General features: G+C 46.9%; 1 protein-coding gene across 3 annotated transcripts in view; it reads right to left on the bottom strand.

Annotated features, from left to right (window-relative positions):
- Positions 1-4,026: 4,026 nt before the first annotated feature.
- Positions 4,027-24,791, bottom strand: part of cUnh4orf33 (chromosome Un C4orf33 homolog) — a 72,418-nt gene continuing 51,653 nt past the window's right edge. For all 3 annotated transcript variants that reach the window (XM_084318822.1, XM_084318821.1, XM_084318823.1), the window contains exons 5-6: positions 18,790-18,989; positions 4,027-5,134 (exon numbers count right to left, since the gene is read on the bottom strand). In XM_084318822.1, coding sequence (XP_084174948.1) covers positions 5,038-5,134; positions 18,790-18,989 — 297 coding nt within the window. In that variant the 3' untranslated portion in view covers positions 4,027-5,037. The remainder of the gene's footprint in view (positions 5,135-18,789; positions 18,990-24,791) is intronic.

Raw genomic sequence — 24,791 nt, 5'->3', positions numbered from 1 at the left:
GAGACCGCGTCGTAGATAATGTGTAAGCATTGAGCCCTTCTGTGCCATTTCTCGGCACATTCATACCCTTAAACACAGAAATAAGACCCACTTGTCCTGAAAAAGAAACGGGCCCCAAGATGATGAAACTCGGACAGTTTCTGATGTGTGGAATCACCCCTTAAGCTGCTGTTGAATGTTTCAGAATATGTCTTGTTTTCTGGAGATATATATATATATAGCCAAAAAACTGTTCATGTCTGCCGGGTGCTTTGGGGGTTTAGAGAGAGGCAGCTACCTGCTTTACTCTCTCCTCTCGTCTCCTCAAACTAATTAGAGCGAGCCAGGTCTGAATCTAAAGTGTGCGGGGGGGGGGGGGGGGGGGGGGGGGGCACACGCGCCTCCCCTTGAAAAGAGCACAATGGTATTGCGTGAGTGTGTGTGCGGTTATGAGTATTCATGAGGATGTTTAATGAGGTTCATGTGTGCGGCTTGTGTGTCAAGGTGTGCCCGGTAACAGCCCTTTGTGTAGACCTTTGTATCCGGTACGAGAGACACTGTTGAAAATGCCAACTAACAGAGAGAGTGTGTGAGTGTGTGTGTGTGTGCATGTGAATAGCCACGCAGTGCGGTGGCTAGGCGAGGCACCGCAGGCAATGATAAGGAGGAGTCTTAAGCAGAGGGCTCTCTGAGGCCTAATCACTGTGCGTATTTCAAAGGCGAGAGCGCCAATTAAAACTGATAGGGCTCAATATGGGCTTAGGGGCTGCCACAGTGTGGAGCAACGCGCCCAACATGAAAATCAATCGGCCCCCTGTTTCCCCTGGTCAGGAGCGGCGGAGGTTTGCCAGGCACTGATCCGAGAGGAGCTTCTGATAAATACAAGGGGTCTCCCACAGGCCCATACTGGGGGCCGAGGGGTGGGGTTGGGGGGTGACTGAAAGGGCGACAGAGGCGTGGTCTCCAGCGATCATGTTCAGGGCAGGGGTGTAAAAATGATACTTAATGAAAGTATGGGTACCGTCTCAAAATCTTACTCAAGTAAAAGTCAGAGTATCTGGCTAAAAACACACTTGAGTAAAAGTCTAAAAGTTTCTACTTTTAAATGTACTTAACACTTTGAGTGCCGTGCGTATCGATTATCTTTACCGCTAGATTGCCAGCTTGATAGTAGTTTCCGCGGTCTAGGGCTGTCTTAAATACTTCGAAGCTTCGTTCGATGGCACGAGCTTCGAACATCGAAGTTTAAAAAATAAATAATAATAATAATAATAATTTTATATTTTTTTGCCTCTGAAATCTTGCGCCTCCATTCCAATGAAACGAAAGTAAGCGGCGCCTTCCCGCCTCCATTCCAATGAAACGAAAGTAAGCGGCGCCTCGACTCCACCTCTCTACAACAAGCACGTGGAGATTATCTGTGTTGAAAACAACAAGGACATGTGCAGCAGACATGTCGACGAAGAAGTCATCAGACGTGTGGTTACACTTTAAAATATGCAAAGACAATGCCCAAAAAGCAGAGTGCCAGATATGCCAGAAGAAAATGGCATATCACAACTCTACAACAACTTTGTCAAATCACCTAAAAAACGTAAGTATCGTTGTACACGACGGCGACGCCACACAAAACATTAATAAGGCTATGCCTATGCTGCTATGACTAATGTGTTACCAAGTTGGCTAATTTAATTGTAATCATCTGCTTTTGTAGGTGCATTGTCTGATATAATTATAAATTAAATATAATTGTTTGCTTGATAGACGAAGGTTGCAACATAATTATGTAATGTCATGTCGTTGGCTGTGAGACATGGTGTGGCTCATTTTGACAGACATTACTTGTAGTGCAACATGGGAAAAATAGTTTGTTTCTACACGCTGTAGTTTGTAGTTTATTACACGATAAACATCGTGCATTTCCAAGATAATCCAGTCTTTTTCCGTAGATTGCGAGATAGAACGTGTTATTTGCAATAAGTCCAAACCGTTCTGTATATGTACCTTCACAAAATCATCAAGGGGGGGCCGGGGGGGGTCGTTTTAACTCAAAACTGTGATCGTGTTTGCCGAGCATGTTTTTTGTCTGGTGAAACACATAACCGTGATCATTAGAAAAACACGTTTCAGATTCGGTCGCGATTACCAGTGTATATATCTATACACGTTTCGATGGTAAAATAAGCTTAGGCAACGGAATTTCCGGGCGATCAATGTGAATCTATGTTCAAGCAGGAGGAGGGGCCCCTACCAAGAAAAAAAAAGAGGAGGCCACGTATCAACACCAAGCCATTCCAGTTCAGACACAGACGATACTGCCACCTGGTGATAGTCGATTGGCATTGCAGTGAACTTCTAGTGTATGTGGATGTGCCAACGTGATGCAGATCGCTCCGGGCAAGTCTGTAGAGCGGGGATCAAAGTAAAAAGATCAAACGATCCAAAAACGTAATATCTTGTTTTTGGCACTCAATGCTTGTCGAGCAAACGCGTAATTTTCCGTTTTTGGCACAGAATGTGTTAAGTACTAAAAAGTTAAAACTTTTTTTCTGACTGTCTATTCTTCTGATAGCAGGTGTTTAATCAAAGATCCCCGCTTTCTACTCTTGCACAAGGACCAGCATGGGTGAGAGAAAATGGTGGTTTTTCAATGTATGTGATGTATAGATTGGGGAAAGATGGTAGCATCTAACGGTGCCAGGTCAGAGAGGGCAGAAATGTGTTTGGCTTAGCAGAGGTTGGTTCAGAGTGAGGGAACACCACACTGAGCAGGGTGTTTTGTTTTGCTGAAGACATAACACTGATAGCGAGAGCGAGGGAGAGGGGTTCATCTTAATGAAACAGTAGAAAACTGCATTTTAATGTGTGAAAGGTTAGCAGTTGTCATGACAACGCGGCACCTGACAACCAGAAAGGGGTGGGCTATCATAGTTATGATGAAGATCCTATAAAGCTGACAGTGGTTCCGGGTAGGGCAGACTAAAATCTGACTGAGACTAGGAGGGAAGGAACCAGGAGAGACTCTTCCTCCTCCACCACGGAGGGGGGGGGGGAAGGGAGAATGCCACATCATCATTACAGTAGCTTCGGCTAACGCGAGGAGGGTTAGGCTAACGAACAGGCCCGAACACTATTGGACTGAATCACAAAAGGACGATCTGAACACACCGAAAGATCATTAGAATAGACTCTTCAAGGACGATACAATTTGATAACATCTGATAACATCTGATTATGAGGTTCTGTTTATAGCAATAAAACAACGCTTTTCCTCATAAGGTATCTCACGGTGTCGAAGTGTCGAATTCTTACGGAGGTGGAGAAGTATTATGGTTTATGGATTGCACTAACGGGGGGAGATAAGGATCTTATCTACCAGTATCGGAGACGTCAGGACCATTAAAAGTACACAACGCAGAGGAATTGGATGGAGGGCCAAACAGACGAAGACGTGATACTGGCCAGTTTGATCAGAATCTTACAGTATGGGCGGGTTCATTTTCCATTGATGGGGATTTGATTGGCTGTTTTTAAATAAAGTGTGGCCGCAGGATTAATAACGTTAATGTTAGTTCGGCCAGAGAAACAAATATACTAATTAAAATGGTTGGACCTGCGAGATTTGTACTTTATAGGTCTGCATTTTAAATGTAAGGAGTAGTATGTTTTTTTTCCTCTGAAATGTAATTGAGTAAAAGTATACAAACCTAATAATACTTGAGTAAAGTACAAATCCCCCAAAGCAGTGCTTAAGTATTGTAATGAAGTACAATTACTCAAGTACTTTACACCCCTGGTTCAGGGTGCGGGTGTGAAGGATCAGAGGTCTTGTCAACTTCCCGACAGCAGGTGGACAAGTTTGTGAAGGGATGTGATGTACACATTACAGTATATATGGTTGGGGGGGGGGGGGGGGGGGGGGTACAGAATGTCAGGGTGTGTAAATGTTTCAGACATACTACTCGATACTGTTTTTTTTACCCAATTTATTTCAGCTTATTTATTCTCAAGAAATCCATTGTTCAAGCATTGGGGTGAATTGACATATTTTCTTTATTGGTCCCAAAGAAGTCAAGTTGTCGCTTGAAAATGATGCATAACACCCGCACATTGCGTGGATACAGAAAGGATAGTAAAGCCACAGCATGAAAAGTCTTCATCCTTCACCTTAACTCGATCACAGTACTTTCTATTTGTCAATTACCGAGATAAGTAACCAACTAACCATCAATCGTGCATAAAAGCAAATTAGTCATTATTAAAATGTAAGCATGATTAGTTAGCAAACACATTGTAAAGCTTGACAGGAATAAGCCAGTGATAAAAGATGTTGTGGTTGACTGCATTATTATCATAACAGTAAAATCTCTGCAGAGTGAATCTTCATAATGGACAGTATTTATATAAAGCGTTTTTATCCAACGTGCTTTACAACTTATGCCTCACATTCGCCCATTCACTCTCTTGCTCAAGGACACCCATTCACAGTCTCGCTCAAGGACACCCATTCACAGTCTTGCTCAAGGACACTTTGACACACTGTCGGGAGAAGCCCGGGATCAAACCGGGAACCTTCCGATTACCAGACGATCTGAGCCACTGTCTTCATCCTAGGTGTGTGTGTGTGTGTGTGTGTGTGTGTGTGTGTGTGTGTGTGTGTGTGTGTGTGTGTGTGTGTGTGTGTGTGTGTGTGTGTGTGTGTGTGTGTAAAGAAGTAAAGGCAACACAGAAGCTGAATCTGAAAAAGGCAGCGCTCCCTCCAGTCATCCACAGTAGCAGCTGAGGACCACGGCAGCAGTTTAGTGTGATGCCCAATACCTTGTGACAGGCTGTGCGTGTGTGTGTGTTAGTGTGTATATGTGTGTTGATACATCTAATTTGCTCTGACAAGCTGATAACATATTTCACGTCAGGCCGTTTGACATCATTACCTAATGAAGATCGATTACACTTTGTTCTCCTCCGTGACTTTGGTCAGGCTGCTGGGTGGTGGTGGCGGCGAGTTTGTGTGTGTGTGTGGTGGGTGTGTGCGTTTGTGTCACAGTGTTTTTGCTGTACTCAGCACTTTCCCATCCAGAGACCAGACTCTGGCTGGACCCAGCCCTCTCCCATGATGCTTTGCAGGCGGAAGTCTTGGAAATACTGCAGGAGGTGGCTAGAAGAGAGAAAGAAAAAAATAGAGAGAGAGAGAGAGAGAGAGAGAGAGAGAGAGAGAGAGAGAGAGAGAGAGAGAGGGAGAGAGATAAAAGTGTAACATTAACAAATGTACAGGCATACACCTCTCTCTCTCTCTCTCTCTCTCTCTCTCTCTCTCTCTCTCTCTCTCTATTTGCATTTAATTTTCTCACTGTAATAAAACACTGGTCTCGCCGACTAGGTGTCCACTGACAGCTAGCACATCTAAGCGATGAATAGTTACTTGGAGGCGGGCCTGTCAATACTTTATCTCTGTCATCCAAACTGGATTTCTAAAGCTAGCGTTGGCACTTCTGAGTCTGTCTGCTGAAAAACGCCAGAGTAAGAATTTTACCATGAATAATGTGTCTTGGGGAGCGATGTAATCTAGATTTTGAAGGGCTGCGACTGTGTCTTAAAAGGTATCCAATAGTTTCCCCCCCCCAACCATATAGACTGTTTTAGTAGTGTAGTTCAATGATATACAAGCTGAATACATTTCCTACCTCATAAAACATTTTTGTTGTGAAGGGCCAGATTAAACCGAATATATATATTTATTTATATATATATATTTAATTGTATTTGTATATTCTCTAATATTCCCTGATATCCCTTGTATATTCCTTGTACCCTCCCTCCCTTGTACCCTCCCTTGTACATTCCCTGCCCGAAGACAGCACAGTACTCTACCGGACCAGGAGGTCCGGTACAGCCCAGGCTATACTCCCGCGGAGCTGCGCTACAGACCCCCGACTCTATACACGGGTGAGCACGACGCACGACCCGCACCGAGGAACAGCACCTGGACAAGCGGGCCATGGTACACTGCCGGTACCAGCCCATACCAAGGAGCGGGAGGAGACTCGCCTAGGAGGCCTCTCCCCCAACGCTCGCCGATGTATCCACAGTCAGCGTCATACATTGGCACGCCTATGGTACCCGACTTCACCCAAGAGAACCGGGCCCAGTATACAGAACTCCGCATGTGTCTGGAGACCATGTTGGTGGATGTATTGGATGAACGCCACAAATACGCCATCCTACTGCAGCACTTAAAGGTGCCCCGCGCACATAATATAGCGCTCGCCTACGCGACTTCCACCACCCCATACACAGCAGCGCTGGTAGCATTGGACCAGAGGTATGGGCGCATATGGGATTACGTGATCCAGGAGATCCGACACATCGACCGCTTACCCCCAGCAATAGACAATCGAGCACTGGACGACCTGTCCATCAGAGTGCAGTCCCTGGTAGGGATGTTGGGAGCGCAAAGAGAGAAGGGGAAGTATGAACTTTACGCCAACTCAAATGTGGAAAGGATCCTGGAGAAGCTGCCGCCCGCTCGTCAGGAGCGCTTTAGGCAGCAGAGGGACCACAGAGACCCGAATGGCCCCGAACCGAACCTCCTCGATCTAGCAGACTTCCTGGCGAGAGAAGTCAGCAGCCTACGGCTAGATACATTCGGACGGAGCACCCCTGGCTCCAGAGAAGGAACCAGACGACTAAATGATGGAAGAAGATCGGTGACTGTGATGCACCAATCGGAGTCAGTACCGAGCAGCAGGAGCCACAGTACCCCCTCCAGAACGGAGAAGTGGAAGATAGTGTGCCCCTACTGTGAGAAAGAACACTGGCTAGCGCAATGTGACTCCTTCCCCAAGCTGAACGCGGAGGAAGCAGGTCAATGGATAAAGTCCAACAAGCGCTGTTTTCGCTGTGCGCGCTCACACATGGCAGCCGAATGCCGCTTAAAGAAAAGGTGCACCAAGTGCGATGGAGCCCATCTGGACATACTTCACGACAGTAACAGACGGCGCCCTTCACCTGCACCATCCAGCCGCAAAGCGAGCGTCATGTACATCGATCCCGCCAGCAGCAGTGGAGCCCGAGTACTCCTAAAAGTAGTGCGTGTGACACTAAGCTACCAGAATAAAGTCCTGGACACTTACGCCGTCCTCGATGACGGGTCAGAGAAGACCCTGCTGCTCGCCTCCGCTGCGGCCCAGCTAGGGCTGCGGGGAAGCGAAACCCAAATGACAATTCGGACAATAAGACGAGATTTGAAGACGATAAAGGGCGAGAATGTCTCATTCTCTATCGCAGCAAGCGGCCAGCCTGAGCGACGGTACCAGATTGCAGACGCTTTCACCAGCCAAGAAATAGGACTGTCGCGGTACACATACCCCGTCGCCAAGCTGATGGAGAAATATGCACATCTGCGCAAGTTACCGATCCCGCTCATAGACAATGCTATGCCGACCCTGTTGATAGGCTCCGACCATGCAGACCTCATTGTCCCGATAGACCGGGTTCATACCGGACCCCGAGGCTGTCCTGCAGCAGTCGAGACCCGTTTGGGATGGACTCTCCAAGGCCCGCTCGCCAAATCTCTCAACCGAAGTACAGCCACTAGATGTCTCCACTCCCGAGTCACAGAGGGAGAAACCGCACTCCTGCAACACGTAGAGCGGCTATGGAGCTTGGAACAAATGCCCTTTAAGAATGGAAAGAAAGACATTCGCTCTAAAGATGACATTTACGCCATTCACCTCCTCGAGACAGGGACCAAGAGAGTCCCGGTCAACGGCGTGTTGAGATACGCCACGCCACTCCTGCGGCGAGAAGGAATGCCTACTTTCCACGCCAAGACAGACGCCACAGAACGGTACCTGCTGAACACGGAGCGGCGCTTAGCCAAGAACCCCGCCCAAGAGAGTGTATACCGCGCTGAGATTGAGAAGCTCATCACAGCGGGACACGTCACAAAGATGGACATTAAAGAGGCTGACCAGACCACTGAATCGTGGTACGTGCCCCACCACAAGGTCCATCACAACGGTAAAGACTGCATAGTATTTAACTGCAGCTACCAGTTCGGATCCCAAAATCTGAATAAAGAGTTACTGCCCGGTCCCACACTCGGCCCCTCCCTACTCGGCGTTCTACTCCGCTTCCGCCAGGAAAAGGTGGCCATCAGCGGGGACATTAAAGGAATGTTCCTGCAGGTGAGATTAGTAGAGGCGGACAAGCCCCTGTTACGGTTCCTATGGAGAGAGAAGCCAGGAGATGAGCACCCAGCCATCTACCAATGGGAAGTCCTCCCCTTCGGAACGACGTGCAGCCCCTGCTGTGCGACATTTGCACTACAGAAACATGTAGCAGAGGACCCAGCAGCGGACGAAGAGGTCCGACGCAGCGTAAAGAACAGCTTCTACGTAGACAACAGTCTACAAAGCCTTTCAACCCAGGAAGAAGCCGAGGCTCTCCTGATTAAACTCCGCGCCTCATTGATCAAAGGCGGCTTTGATCTCAGGCAGTGGGCCAGCAGCGATCCGCAAGTACTGCGCAGCCTCTCCTCCGAGGACAAGGCAGCCAGCAGCGAGACCTGGATGGCTACAATCCCGGGAGAAGCCTAGGAGATGACCCTGGGATTGGTGTGGCGATTCAAAACAGATTCGCTTCACTACAGACACAAGCCCCTGACTACGGAGCAGGGAAGGCCGGCGGCGGCGCCGACCACCAGACGGAGTGTGTACACAACACTCGCCCGACAATATGACCCGCTAGGATGTATTCTACCGTACACCACCAGGGCAAAAATGATTGTACGAGCATTGTGGGACAAGGACCAGGGCTGGGACGACCCCATTCCCGCACACCTTGCATCCACCTGGAGAGAGTGGGAGATGGAGCTCCACTCACTCCCAGGCGTTAATATGCGCCGAAGCTACTTCCCACCCACGGTGAGGCCAGAGACATGTAAAATGGACTTACACGTCTTCAGTGACGCCTCAGAGGTCGCATACGGATCAGTAGCCTACTTGCGGGCCCAAGACCAGGGGGGAGAGATCTACACAGCATTTGTCCTCGCCCGCTCGAGAATAGCCCCACGCAAGCAACAATCTATCCCACGTCTAGAGCTCTGCGCAGCCCTAGCCGGAGCGCACCTAGCCACGCTCATCCAACGTGAGCTCACCATACCGGTGTCTAGAACAATCCTGTGGTCAGATTCCACGACGGTACTCGCCTGGATCAAATCGGACTCATGCAAGTACAAAGTCTTCGTGGGAGTCAGAGTCACCGAGATTCAAGACTTAACCGAAGAGTTAACCGGAGAAACAGAGTGGCGCTACGTTGATACAAAACAAAACCCAGCTGACGTCATCACCCGGGGGATGCCCCTGGATGACCTCACCCGTCGCAATGTCTACAGTGACGGCCCCGCATTCCTAAGACTCCCGGAAGGACAGTGGCCCATGCCTATCCCGAGGGAAGCAAGTCCAGAGGAGGTGGAAATTAAGAAGTCTGTGTTCTGTGGATTGAGCACCGTAGCCTCCACCGACCCTAACATAAACGATTGCACGTCCATAGAGAGTGCACAACAAAGAACATTCCTGCGGTACCACCCGGAGTGCAAGTCCCCCGCTGATATGTCAGCAGCTAACTACGAGGAAGCAGAATTGCTTCTACTGCAGCGAGCCCAGAGAGACTCGTTCCCCGATGAATTGGCCTGTCTACAGGGAGGAAAGCCCGTCCCATCCGACAGCAGATTAATTCACCTGGCCCCCGAGAGCGACGCTCACACCCTCATCAGAGTGGGTGGTCGCCTACGCAGAGCCCCCAATCTACCGGATGACATTAAATACCCGATCGTATTGAACAGCCGACACAAGGTCACAGAGCTGATTATAAAGAAATACGATGAGGATGTACATCACGCAGGAGCAGAAAGAGTCTTCGCGGAAATCAGACGTCGTTACTGGATCCTACAAGGAAGAGAGGCGGTACGACGCTTCCAACGAACATGTCTAGACTGCCGCAAGTGGCGCGCGCAGCCCAGCATACCAAGGATGGCTGACCTTCCTCCATGTCGCCTCCGAATCGGTGACAAGCCATTCCACTCAACGGGTATGGACTGCTTTGGCCCGCTGCACATAAAGAAAGGAAGAGGAACCGAGAAGCGGTGGGGTATTGCATTCAAATGCATGACCACCAGAGCGATACACATCGAGCTTCTCCCGACCATGAGCACAGACTCATTCCTTATGGCCTTCCGTAGATTCATATCACGGAAAGGAAGACCGTCTACCCTATTGTCCGATCATGGGACAAACTTTAAAGGCGGCGAAAGAGAGCTGAGAGAGAGCTTCCAAGCTATGGGCCCAGAACTTAAGACCCACCTCGCTCCAGCACAGGTTGATTTCCAATTCAACCCCCCAAACGCACCCCACTTCGGTGGCACTTGGGAACGAGAAGTGCGCTCCATAAAGACAGCCCTGTACGCAGTACTTGGGGCCCAGACTGTGGCGGAAGAAGTCCTAATGACAGTCCTCACGGAGATTGAGGGAGTACTTAACTCGAAGCCCCTCGGATATGTCTCCAGTGATGTGGCGGATATCGACCCAGTTACCCCCAACACACTCCTGATGGGGCGGCTAGATCCCACATTACCCCAGACAATGTACCGGCCTGAAGAAGCGAACGGCCGACGAATGTGGAGGTACAGCCAAGTATTAGCCGACAAGTTTTGGAACAGTTTCCTACTGCACTACCTACCGTCTCTACAGACCCGCCAGAAGTGGGTAAAGGAGAGAGACAATTTGACAGAAGGAACAGTCGTCATGATTATTGATCAATCACTGCCCAGAGCTATGTGGCCGGCCGGCCGCGTAAGCAAAGTGATCACCGGTGCCGACGGCAAGGTCCGAGCAGCTGAAGTGCTCGTCCAGGGTCGCACTTACACCCGTCCCGTGGCAAGGCTCATAGAACTGCCTCGACTCCCAGACACAATCGATGATGACCATGACCCTACAACCCTATGACTTTGTGAAGTTGACTGACCCCTACAGCAAACCCTTATGTGTAAATAGACAACGCGATTAATCTGTCTCCGTTTAACTGATTAGGTCTGGGACCTATTCAGGGGGTGGCTGTTGTGAAGGGCCAGATTAAACCGAATATATATATTTATTTATATATATATATTTAATTGTATTTGTATATTTTCTAATATTCCCTGATATCCCTTGTATATTCCTTGTACAATATGCATTGAATATCCATTCTAGCCTACTGAACATCCCATAATAGTCTCCATTCTACTATTGGTCGAGACCTTGGTGCCAGGCTGCCATACCCCTCAGACCCAGTTCAAACGTACCGCTCGACATGTACGAACAAGTCCTAGTTCCGCGTAGGAATTTGGCTACCGCACCACTAATGGGACTATTTGTTCATAGTGCGTATATATACTGCGCTACTAAAGTAGGACTTTCTTTTCAGTCCGGTTTCTTACCCTCCAATAGAGTGACAGACGTAAAGCCTCCCCGCGATGCCACATGTGGGAGTAAGGCCAAGTTCGGCCTACCATCGGTATTGAGACATCGTGTATATTAATATTTGAATAGTCATATTTGGCACTATATCGTCGAGTTGGACGTAGTCTATTAAGCTAATAATAGTCTGTTAATATATAGTGCTTCGTGCGGTGAGAATACTACCGTAGTCAGTACCCCATCGTTTCGGGCAGAGAACTGGCTGCTTACCCAGGGTGGTTGACCCTATGTGAAGCTGCACCCGAGGAGCCCCAGAGCCGACGAGCGAGTGGACCTGTATACCGGATTATTCTACCGACGACAGCCCGCCTTCCCAGGCACGGATTATGCTTTGGATACTTTGATTATTCTATGGATAAAGACCCCCGACACTACCGTGTGTTGGAACCCCCCCCCCTGGAGAGGACGCAAGGTGAGGAGACGCTCTGCAAGACGAGGTCTCTCCACATCTCTCCCCCGTGGACCGGAGAGAGCCGGCCCACAAAGAGTCCACCTGCTTTCATCTGTGGTCCAAGGATCGCCGGCGCATTGAACGGCACTACAGTGGGTTCACCTGGGATACCCTTGGCCGGACGAGGCAGCTGGATTCTACCCCCCCCCCCCTCCTACTCCTGTCGGCTTACAAGCGACCGGATTAACCCCCTCTAGTGTATCCAGCCTATAATCATTAAAGTATCATTGCTGTTATTCCTTAACTATTCCAGGTCGTATATTTACCACCTGCGCCTTCAGAGATTGGACATTATCTATTGATATACCGACGAATACTCCTTGCCATAAAAGTGCATACTATTTCAATTCATAAATGTAATTAAGTGATTAAGTGCTTATTCTACACACCATCGCTGTGTAGGAAATAAAGACCTGTTTCTAATTCGTACATTTGTGTTGGATCCGTTTCATCTACGTGGGAGTGTTCATGATAATATATTTATGCCGTGTACTGGGTGGCCGAATATTAAGTACAAAGGTAGTGGTAGTAAGTATCATATCTAGTAATACAGTCAGGGAATTGTACCCCTCAGTTACAATTTTCAAAGTCCATTTTAGCAGTTTTATCCCCCCACGCTGGTTTTGATGCTCCGACCTCCTTTGATTGACAGGCAGTTAGCTTGTTCTGTATCGTATAGCTCTCGCTCGGCGTCACTTTCTGCACTGTCCTCGCACACGTGCACACGCACTGAATAAAGACCACAATGTACCTTTAATCCCAATATTTGTCTGACCACACCCCTATCAGCTTACCCATATAAGCAGGGGTGGGGCCACCCACTCGCCTCCTTCTCGCTTTCACCACAAGGAAGTGCCTCGGTAGATCCCCACACTTGAAGTGATGTGATGGTAGGAGAAGAGTTGGAAAGCAAGGATACGTTGACATCATATCTTTATTTTCTCTCTCACTATTTTCGAGAAAATACGGCGATATTGTCTTCGTACTGGAGTGTCTGGAAGATGATGATCATTCTAAAAATCCTCCACCGGTTTTCGTATTGGGAGTTCGCGCCGCAACATGCTTTTCCAACTGCAGTCCTTGCTGTGTGCTGGTTGCGGTAAAGACACAGCTGGGCTGTAGGACGCGCCGCTGTTGTGAGAAGCGGTGGGTTCCAAGTTTGGTGAGTTATGTTTTGCTGGCAGGCTCCACTTGTCTGTTAGTGCTATGGGGGCTAATTGACAATGTTTATGAAAACCGGCCCCAGGCTAGGGTCCTTTGTTCGGCCTCTTAGGCGACAGAAGACCTTGGTCTGAAGCCCATTATAGTTTTAACTAGTGGGCCGCGACCATTAACACTGGTGATCCCTGTGTTTTCTGGACGAGTGGATATCTCTCTGTCACCGTGTAGCCCCTTCTTTCATATCCAAATGAGAGTATTCCTTCACGAGGAGATATGGGCATAGATGTTCGATAGCGGAAGATCTGTGTTCAAGTCAGCTACACAGGCCAGTTGGGTATTGTGCTGGCTCCGTCGGGTGTTGGTAAAATCACCGTTGTAAAACTGTGTTAACATCTTGTTTCTCTTTTCTCTTAAAAAGTGAGGAGGGTTTCAGAACGGCGGCCTGTCTGGGTGAGTGTTATATCATTGTGTACAAGTTCAGGTGATAGCTGCTTAGCTTACGGTTAGCCAGTCAGCTGTTAGCTGCGGCGTTAGCCTGCTGTGATCACTGCGTGACCTACCTAGGTTGGACCTACTGTTAGCCAGTCAGCTGTTAGCTGCGGCGCTAGCCTGCTGTGATCACTAGGAAACGTTAGCTTGCTGCTATCGGCCAAGGCCCAGCGCGGGGTGGCTCCGGTTCCTCGCGCGCCGCCGCGAGCTCCCCTCTGGTCGCGTGCGCCGTTCGCTCGGCGTCTCGTGGGCAGGGGCAGTAGCGACCGACGGTTGGAGCGGCCGTTAGCTTAATGCTACTCTGTTGAACGTGCTTTGATTATAACATGTTTTAAACACTCTTGACTACGACGTCATCTTTGACAGAGGATGTTCGTCGAACCTGCCCTGGGCCAGGACGGCAAAGCCTGCGTCAACAAAGGGGACCGTAGCGACGGGTTGGAGCGGCGACGCTGCCCAGATCGAACAACACAGGACGGCTGTGTTTTCTACGGTGTCTTGAGACTGCACTTCGTTGATCTACGCTCCGGGTAGGCCAGGTCTGACCAGACCTTGTACACTTCTTCTGGCTTTCCCTTCTAAATGTTTTGTAAATAACGATGATTTCCAAAACGAGTGTTACTGCACTACATTTAGGATACGACGCGAGTTGTGTGTGAATTGTCTTGTCACTAGGTATTTAGCTTCTCCGTGCAAATCGGGTTGTTGTTTCAGATGTGAAAATGATCTGGTTTGTTGTGTTGAGAAACATCATGTGTGTTTATATGTACCGTGTACTCACAACTAAGGGGGTTAACTAACCTATAAAGCTATGCTTAGTGACAAATGAGTAAAGAATATTCTTTTCTCAGCCTGTAATGACAATAAACAGTGTGTTCACATATTAACAGGTTTTCCTGTTTTAACTGGCCGTATTAAGGGTAAAGTAGGAGGATTGTGTTTCCCCCCGGTTCCCTGGGGACTTCTTCATCCTCCTATCAGAGTGGACATGTTGTTGCACTACATTGTGTCACTGTGTGGTAGGGATACGATGTAACCCTTAGCTTGATTGCTGAGGTTGTGCTAAATCTGCTGGAGTAACTTTATTTTCCTAAAAGAAAAGATTGTTGGTCGCTTTCGTGTGTGCTTAGCAAGGCCTGTGACCGATACTAATCGAGAATTATGTATTCTCTCATTATGAAAAACGGCGTTCCTCTGTAGAGTGTTTTTGCCATTTTTTATAGGTGGTGATGGGTTGTGTGTGTCATGTGACCTACAACTGGGTTGGACTGGCCACAGAAGCACATGTGTAAGTTTGGACCGGGGCTCTTAGAGAGCCCTCTCTATTCTGTGTTTTTTCCTTAGTAAAAATCAGATAGCAGGTTAGCTCATGCGCTGTGTGAAGCTGTCAGACGCTTCATAGAGCTGACTATGACTGTGTCATACTCTCTTTTTGTCATTACATCGTATCATGGGTGTGGGGTCGTAAAGGGGTGAACTGGTAACCTTTCCTCTCCCCCTTTTTTCTGTTGGTCAGGGGTACACCCCCTGTCCTTCAAGGTTCCTGTCACGTTGCGCGTCTCTGTTGGTAGGACTTCCGTGTGCTGTTCAGGTCCATGTGATGGATCTGTTTCGGGGGGTGGTCAGGGCTCCGCCTCACCAAGCTCCTATTCGGGCCTTCTGTGAGTTGGGACTCCTCCTTCCATGTGAGGGAGCCTCCTTCAGAGTACAGAGCCTCCTCCTCAGATTGTCAAGGTGAGTGGACCCTCTAGAAGGAGTCCTACTCTATTGTGTATGTATTCGATTCAATTCGATTATTGAGTGTGTATGGGTTCAGTGCCTCCTCCCCGGAGAGCCCTAAATCAAATTTTTTACATGGCTCAAGGTGCAATATATTCTTTTCAATCTGTACAGCTCGTGTGGGAAGTCTCTCTGGGGATTCCCGTCTCCTTCCTATGGGAGGGTGGTGGGATGTAAAAATGTGAAAATGTTTTACCCCCGGCTGTGTAGACTGGGATACATACTGTTGGTGCTTCCTTCTTTTCTACTAAAAAGAGTTGGAGTTAGGAAGTGTCACACCCCTCTTGTCGTTCCCCATGGCGCCTTGGGGATTCAATGACAGGTCTAAATAGCCTGTTCATTGATGTGGGTGTGTCCCGACGCATGTATAGTGCTAGCTCGGGGTGTTCTGTAAACAGGCGACTGACTGGCACGCCTTGGTTGCTTGAGGTTAAAACGGCGTTTTTATAAAGCAACTGGGATGGAGGTTTTTCCTCTTCCGACGACCAAATCCAACGACCTGGTTTTTGTCATCGACGGATTCTCGTTCATGTCTGGGGGATGATGACGGAATGGATCTGAACATATGTAGAGGGGTCTCATGCCCTGGGGGTGGGCCACCGGGCGCGGTTCGCCCGAACGTCTGGGTGGCGCCTTCTTTTCATGTTTAAGATCAACACGCATATCTGCCCCTTCTCCTGGAGTAGGCATGTCGGCGTGGTTAGGGCACGGGACTGGTTCTGGTCACGCTGGTCCGGATCAGTTGAACCCGTTGTCCGCCGGGGATCTGCTGTTCTGGTACCCTGAGGGACTTGGGCTTTTTTCAGGGGGAAAAATGCCAGGTTGGTCCGGGTGTCACAGGGTTAAGCACTATGGAGACCCTGGTTGGGTACGTTTTTTACTCAGCACTGTCGTAATGGCTTACGGCCATGCCAACCTGTACACGCTCGATCTCGTCAGATCTCGGCCGCTACACAGGTTGGTCCTGGTTAGTACTTGGTTGGGAGACCGCCTGGGAATACCAAGTACGGTGTGCTTAGGGGCTGGTTCTCCATTCTTTTTCGCTCCTCTCTCACGCATGGCAAAGAGGGGCCTGTTGGGGTGGTCTTTGACCTCCTCTGGTGACCCTGTGCTTCCCGTATCGCCGGGCCCGGTCCGAAGTAATGTTTCGTCGACCCGTAGGCCTGGGTTAACCCTTTTTTGAAAAACTGAAACACTTGTACTGCGGTATAGCCGGTGTATACCCGCAGGTGTGTTTTGGAGTTTTTTTCTTGAGGGGTTATAGGAACGACCACCGCATTGGGTAACACCAAGGTGGTTGATTCCCTGGTGTGTTGGAGCAGTGTCAACTCCCGGGTTCACCGTTTGAGGGTGCCCCTGCACGTTCATGACGTCTGCCAATCGTGTCAGCCTTCTCTGCCTCAACCCCTCTGGGTGGGTTTTTTTAAATGGAGGCTTGGTAATGCAACACCGCCAGCTTACGCCCCTTCCGCCGGGGCGGCTGTGTTCAGCTGTCCCCTCTGGCGCCTGTCTCGTCCGCAGTCTCCAGGCTAGGGTTAATAGCCTGTTGCCTGGTTTTTTCCCCGGTGCGCTGCCTGCTTCCGTTGGTTAACCTTTTTTGTGTGCTTACGGCCATGCTGACTGCCTGTTCTGCAGGGTCAGTGTGCCAGGCGGTGTACTATTGGGGGGACAGGGCCCGCTCGGCTGAGGGGCCTTTGTCCGAATACGCTGGCGATGTGGGGGGCGGGGTCACTAAGTGCCCACCTGGTGGGGTCTTGATGCTGGCATCATGGACTTCTCCGGGCCCCCGTTCCAGGGGGTCCAGTCCCTTTGGTGGGTCTGGGTCTTCCTTCGCGCTCCGCTGCTACGGCCTTGCCACGGGGTTGGGTTTGCCCTTGACCCCGTGATTCTGGGGGCAGTAACGAGGTTGTTTCCTCCGTTCGTTCCCGGGTGGCATGCGGGTTGTGCGTGTGTGTAGTCGTGGGGTCAAGCCACGGCTGCTCACCCTGTGCGTTGAGTTGCTTGAGTGCCTCTTCGCACAGTCGGGTCCGTCGCCCTCCCGTGAAGCCCCCAATAGGGGGGGTGCCCTCCATTAGGGTGGGTCGGGGGGGCTCGGCCCTCCCTGTTCTGATGGTTGTGGGGGGCTTTCAGTGGGGTGTATTTGTCGGCCGATGGCTCTCGCTCGGCCTCCCTTGTACAGAAAGTGACGCCGAGCGAGAGCTATACGATACAGAACGTTAGGTTATGACTATAACCAAGTTCTGTTAGTATAGCGACGCTCGGCGTCCGACGCCGCTGCAGCCCTTGATCTCGCCTTGTGGTGAAAGCTTGGGAAGGAGGCGAGTGGGCGGCCCCACCCCTGCTTATATTGGTAAGCTGATAGGGGTGTGGTCAGACAAATATTGGGATTAAAGGTACATTGTGGTCTTTATTCAGTGCGTGTGCACATGTGCGAGGACAGTGCAGAAAGTGACGCCGAGCGTCGCTATACTAACAGAACTTGGTTATAGTCATAACCTAACGTTATATTTCGAGGGAGATCGTAACGTTACTGGTGGGTCCCCATGTGTGTTTCCAGGACCCCTTTTCACTTACTGTTCTCTATAGCGTTCATTAACTAGTGGTGGAAAACTCCACTGGATACTTTTTAATAACAACAATATGCCTACTGCCTTCACTGTCTACAACTGCCTTACACTGTAATCACAACTACCTACCTCAAACTATAATCTACCCATATAACTCTGTATGATAGCATGTACAATAATGCTGTATTTATCACATTTACACATTTAAATGTCATATGTCAGTATATACCTGCATATAATCCTTTTTACATGCCTGTAGATACTATATCTATACATATTCCTTAACTACTCTTACTAGCTATACTGCTGGCCAGTATGACTTACTACCATAGGGTCTTTATACCTGTATCCCTGTACATTATAATAATATAACACTGTAGATATGTCTGATTAGCATTATTACTCAGTAGTACTCATTTATATATACTCCAGTTTAATCACCTGTACATTGTATATTGCACATTACTGTTAGATTTGCACTTTGGTTATATGCCAAACTTATTTTCGTTGTACTGTACTTGTGCTGCATAATACACGGTTTTTCATACACCTGTTTTTTACACACTTGTTTTATACACCTGCTTTTATCTCATCACGCTCTTATTGATATTGATAGATATGATTTAATTGAATTTTATCATGTGCTTTTTTTTTATTCATGATGCAGACATAACGTGAAACAACTGAATGAGAACTGTCAATGTCTGTATACTGTGTTGATTATAGCTGCGAGATACCCTGAATTTCCCCAAGGGGATTAATAAAGTATCTATCTATCTAATGACAATACATTTGAATCTAATCTAATGATCTGAAACCACTGTATGGTTTTCAGGACTTGACTCACAAATTGGGTTTCTGGACCGGCAGCAGGTGGTCTCGGGGGACTGGGTAGAGAGCCTCATAGGTCCGGGCCTCCCCTGAGCCGTGGATGGCGTAGGAGTTCATCTTGTTGACATTGGGTGGGAAGTACTCCCAAGGCAGGAGGGCCTCCCCCTTCCACTCACTCCCTGTGATGGTGGCACTGAAAGTCATGGGCAGCTGTTGCTGGAGAGCGAGATGGAAATGAAGAATTCATTCAAACGATTTTCTGTTCAATCTTACAGGTCAACTGAGTGCTGTCATTCTATTCAAATATTTGATCGCAATGAATTGCACGATTGTGATCACACAATTTATATCTGTACAAAATGTACCTTAAAGGGGTTATCAAAATGGGAGTGGACAGATATGCTTGCTTTAGGCAAATGTACGTTTATTAAATAAAATAAATAACCAAAATGACAAATATTGTCCAGAAAAACAAGTACTGCATTTAGCATAAAATAAATATGCTGCAAATAACCATAAAATGGCAACCAGCTAAATGTAACATTACTCAGTATTTATTTATATGGGGCGACAGTGGCTCGGGAGGTAGAGCAGTCGTCTGGCAATCCAGACGTTCCCGGTTCGATTCCCGCTCCTCCCGGGCAGCTTGTCGAAGTGTCCTTGAGCAAGACACTTAACCCCTAATTGCTCCCGATGAGCAGGTTGCAGTGTTAATTTTGTCAACTAAAATGGTGACGAAAGATCTTCGTCAACGAAGGTTTTTTTCATGACGACAACGAAACGCGACGTCACGTTATTGAATACCATGTGACGCTAACGAGACTAAATAGTTTATTAAATATCGTTGACCACAACTGAGGACACAAAAATGTAATTTACAAAAACCAGGACGAAATTTCTCTTCATGTATGTTGATATTGTTGACTAAAACAAGACGAGACAAAATAATTATAACTTTTCTTAATGCCCTTGTCCCGAGTTGAGCAGTGTGACGGGGAGCTATGTTATTAGCATTAGCTGAAGAGCTATTTGAAAAGCTAGTTTTAGCTTAACGTTACCTTGGCTAAAATTGGGACTATTCATAATCCAGCTGCAGACCTGCAAGCAAAGTACAGCAAGTTGGCAAAGGAGTATTCCAAGGTAAATCACTTTTTCACCAGTAACGTTACATTGTTTGTATTTCCATCTAGCTTGCGTTAGCTAGTGGCTAACCTAGCTCACGCTAATGTGGTCACTGATCGACCTCTCCCACACAATTAATGACATGTTGCGGACAGCCATACCGGTGACAATGTTTAGTTTTTAGTGCCAAATGATAAGAGTCTGAGGTGGAGTCTCAAAAGAGAATGTTGAATATTTATTGTGCATTTAAAATCACAACAGAGCCTCTGCTACTACAGTAGCTAACCTAAACGGAGCCTTCTGGATAGAAGGAAGTGCGCAACAACGTATAATGTCCGTGTGGAACCAATGTGCGAACAACCTTTCCGTGGGTGAAGCATAGTTGAGCATAGAACTTTTAATGATACTAATACTAATCTATACAATCACCTGTTGTTGAATAAATACCATTACTTTCTAGTTATTACTAAAAAACAGTATATATATAAAACAGTAGCTGTAAAAAAGAAAATAATAATTTTTTTTATAATTTATATAATATATATTTTTTTGTACATTAACTAAAAATAGACAAAAATGTCATCCGTTTTCGTCGACAAAATCTAGACTAAAACAAAAAAGACAAAATTGAGACAAAAACTGACTAAGACTAAAATGCTCAGACATTTAGTTGACAAACTGACTAAACGAAAAATAAATGAAGATGACTAAATATGATGTAAACGAAGAAGGAGCACTTGACACATGACTAAGACTAAAACTAAAATGAAAATAGCTGCCAAAATTAACACTGGCAGGTTGGCACCTTGCATGGTTGCCTCCGCCATCGGTGTGTGAATGTGTGAGTGAATGGGTAAAATGTGAAGAAAACATTTTTAATTTTTTTTTTTTTTTTAAACAAACACATAAACATAAACATAACAACATAAAATTAGATATACAAGCATTAATTAACAGTGCACATCCAATTAAATCACCATTTAAATAAATGTATTATACAAGATATACACCCAGGGGTGCAGTGCTGGGCAAACGCGGTCAAACGGCGTTTGGCCTTCGTCACTGAGGCCGAAGTGCGCGCATCCTATTATTATGCAAAGTCTAGGTGATAAAATGACTCGTCGCGCCACTTATCACCTAGACTTTGCATAATAATAGGATACCGACAACCAAATACAAGCCCTGTAGGTGTGGTGGGGGGTTGCTTGATCTCCCGACTTCACTGGAAGGATGAGACAAGGTGTATCATCTGTTTGCAACAGAGGGAACATGTACGCGCGTGCGCGGGAGCGCGCTTGCGCGGGCGTTTGGCCTTCGCCCATATTACGACTGCACCCCTGTATAGACCTAATACTTGCTATCTAATACCCTACACACATATGCTCTCGCTCGCCCCCCCCCCCGGGCCCCCCCTTGGATAATCCATCCATTATCATTCGCTCCTAACCAGGAACTACAATTCATATGCTAGCTTTTATTCTCTCCACCACTTCTAACCACATTGTAATTTTAGATTCACTGAGACCCAAATTTCTTGCTGTAGATATTTCTAGATAAATCACATCGAGATATGTAAGAATCCAGACCTTCTGGCAAATTTTTTCCGGTTGATACCATCGTGATGCTATCAGCTTTTTAGCTGCTGTGATACCAGATAAAACCAATCTCTTTAGCTGTATAGGGACTGCAAACTCAAAAACATCATTCAACAGTAATACAGAGGGGTGTACAGGTATATTCAGAGTTAAGAGATTTGATAATTGCTGGGTCACTTCTTTCCAGAATATCTTAACTGGTGGGCAATCCCAGTACATGTGTGCATAAATGTACCCTCATCCCCATTTGTACATAAGGAGCATCTGGAGTCTTGTTTAAGACCCATTCTGTTCAGTCTTATAGGAGTCAGGTATGTCCTATGAATATAGTTAAGATTGATTTGTTGATGGTCCGGGTTACGTGACGCAAGTCGAACATTTGCCCAGGCTTCTTGCCAATCAAAATGTATTTCCAGGCCTGGTATATCCCTCCTCCAGACTGAGTCTAGGTGGAGGATTTCATACGAGGATGTTAGTAATTGATGATAAAAATCTGATACAAAACCTCTCAATGTCTCTCTTTCATAGAAGAATTTGTGGTGAAGAACACATTTTAAAGCGCTTTGGATAAAAGTGCTAAATGCAGCCATTTGCCATTCAGTAATACGAGTACTCAGACAATGTAATGTCCAACTTTACTCTTACAAAAGTTCACTAAAACATCCCCTGTTTTCTTCAACCATTAAAACCAAACAATGGACCTCAATCCATTACAACAACAGACACATTGTACAACAGGTACATTGGTCAGCTACATTTTCCATTGCTCAAAGATCATTCCCTGGATCCCTTGCACTTTTTACAATTAATACATTATTCATTTATTTATTTTAACATGTGTTATCCGTCAAAGATAAAATTTGCATTAACGTGTGCCTTATTAAGGAGTTAAGTTAACTTTGACAGCCGATATATATGTGGTTTGTTGTTGCTACCAGTTTTAATTGTACTTGACTTGTGAACTTCTTACTGTAAACTGTTATCTTTGTTGGTCCTATATTTAAAAAGGGGAATACCACGGGACCACTCAATCAATATTTGCATACATGTACTACTCTCTCCAAAAACTAGACACCGGAGAGAGAGAGAGAGAGAGAGAGAGAGAGAGAGAGAGAGAGAGAGAGAGAGAGAGAGAGAGAGAGAGAGAGAGAGAGAGAGAGAGAGAGAGAGAGAGAGAAGCTTCGATTTTTTTGTGTTGTCACTAGGCTGTAAAATCTGCTCCATAGACAACCAATGAGTAGGGTTGGGCACCGAGAACCGGTTCTAATAGGAACCGGTTCCTAACTTCCGGTTCTGGAAATCGGACCCGGAATTGTTCAAATCCAAACAATGCCCAACCCTATAAATGAGGCGCGGAAGTTGTGGGTCCATAAAATGTCTGTGAGAGCTCTTGCTTAATTTAAAGGAGGTTTAAATTCTCAACCAGACTTACTAGAGCATAAACCCGATAGGTGTGAGAACTCAACTTAACCTTTTCAACCAGAAAGTCAAGTGTCCCATTCATTGTCTATGGAGAAGGCCGATGTTTTACAGCCATGGGGTCATCGTCACACGTGCACGGGTTCTCTCCGAGTTCTTTGGAAAAAAGGTGGTGTGTGTTCATCATGATGATATTGACTGAACTGTAGGGACCTGATACCACTTTTTCAATGCTGATACACAGAGTACTGATCCAAATCTAGAGTACTGATCCAAATCCAAAGAGTACTGATCCACATCCATTACTTCTATGGACTTCAACTATTTGGTTTGGGAGTCAGTGGACCATAGATTGATTCCGATATAATCCATTGTGCTCCATTAGAGTGACTTAACACGCTTCAATGAAACAAGGATGCAGTTGCGTTGGATTTCTGACATATCAGACATGGCTCCTGGTATCGGATTTCAGAATTGGGGGAAAAGTTTTGGCCTTGTATTTGACCGATATCCGTGACTGAACTGTCCTGGGGAACAGACATAATATGTAAATCTACTTAGAGGAACACGCCAACATTATGGGAAAGTCTCTTACCATCTTGAATTTCTGAGACAAGATACCAGCAATTCGGTTGCACACTAGCCTAGCTTAGCACAATGAATGGAAGCGGACAGTGCCGATTAGCCTAGGAGTTCAAGTTTCAAGTTCAAGTTTCTTTAATAGTTGTCATAGTAAAATACAGAATACTTTTCCACAAAATGCTTTTTTCTGTATGAGCTCTACACTACACGACCAAGGTACCCATGTACATGTCAAAATACTTCCCAAAGGTCAGTGAATACCACGATCACAACACCAGAGGGAGCTCCACAAATCATGTTAAACCCAGATTCGGCTCAAACAAGGGACTAAACACGTTTTGCAATTATCCCACATCAATGTGGAACGCCCCACCCAAAGCTATAAAGGAATGTGAATCACTACCCACTTTCAAAACCACTCTCAAAGAACACCTACGGGAGACGGCAATTTGAAACTGGCCCCTGTAAATGTCCTAACCCAACCCCCTCCAATGTACAGTAAATTACCTAGTATGGTTGTCAATATTCCAATGTACAGTTTTGCTTGTACAGTTGTACAGTGTCCCCCCCCCCCCCCCCCTCCTATAAAGAATAAAGAAAATAATAATAATTACATTAGATTGTGAAAAAAACAGCCCCCGGTGGGCGGTCGTTAGTGGTTAACACCTTCTCCGCCAATAACGTCATACAACGGGTTTCAAGTTCATGCGAATTCTGCCAGATCACAGCGTACGACGTTATTGTGATCATATTTCATATTTTCGCCATGGTATTCATATTTCACTTATGATGCTGTGGGACTCAGCACAACTCTGCAACACTTCAACACTGCCACCTGGTGGATGATCGGCGAGTTGCCAAACCGGATATGCCTGTTGCATATCGGTGCGTCTCCTAAATCCGTCCGGCCACTCGCATATCATCCCAGGATTCTAGCCACACACCGTGGATATGGATCGCTGCCATAACTCAATAATCCACATGATTTGGGCGTGTATTAGTATTATACAAACCGGAAATGAATCGCCTCGATCCCCATCACATAACTGGGATCTGTTTGCTCCAGTATCATCGCCCAACGGTAAGAGGAGGCTGCCGTGAGTTTCAGCGTTTTTGTTTATTATTATCGATGCAAACTGCTCTGATCTATATATCACCCATACTACATAAATCATTTAACGACGATCACGGAATTATAAACGACCCCCCCCCCCCCCCCCCCTCCGTTCACCCGCGCATGATCAGTCATAACGTTTAGGACCATTGAACAGTTGAAATTTTTAATATAACGTGTATCGGC

Source organism: Notolepis coatsorum, assembly GCF_963971535.1.
Source record: "Notolepis coatsorum genome assembly, chromosome: 7".
Taxonomy (NCBI): domain Eukaryota; kingdom Metazoa; phylum Chordata; class Actinopteri; order Aulopiformes; family Paralepididae; genus Notolepis; species Notolepis coatsorum.
Note: the sequence above shows the minus strand (reverse complement) of the source record. Positions and strands in the feature narration are given on the sequence as shown.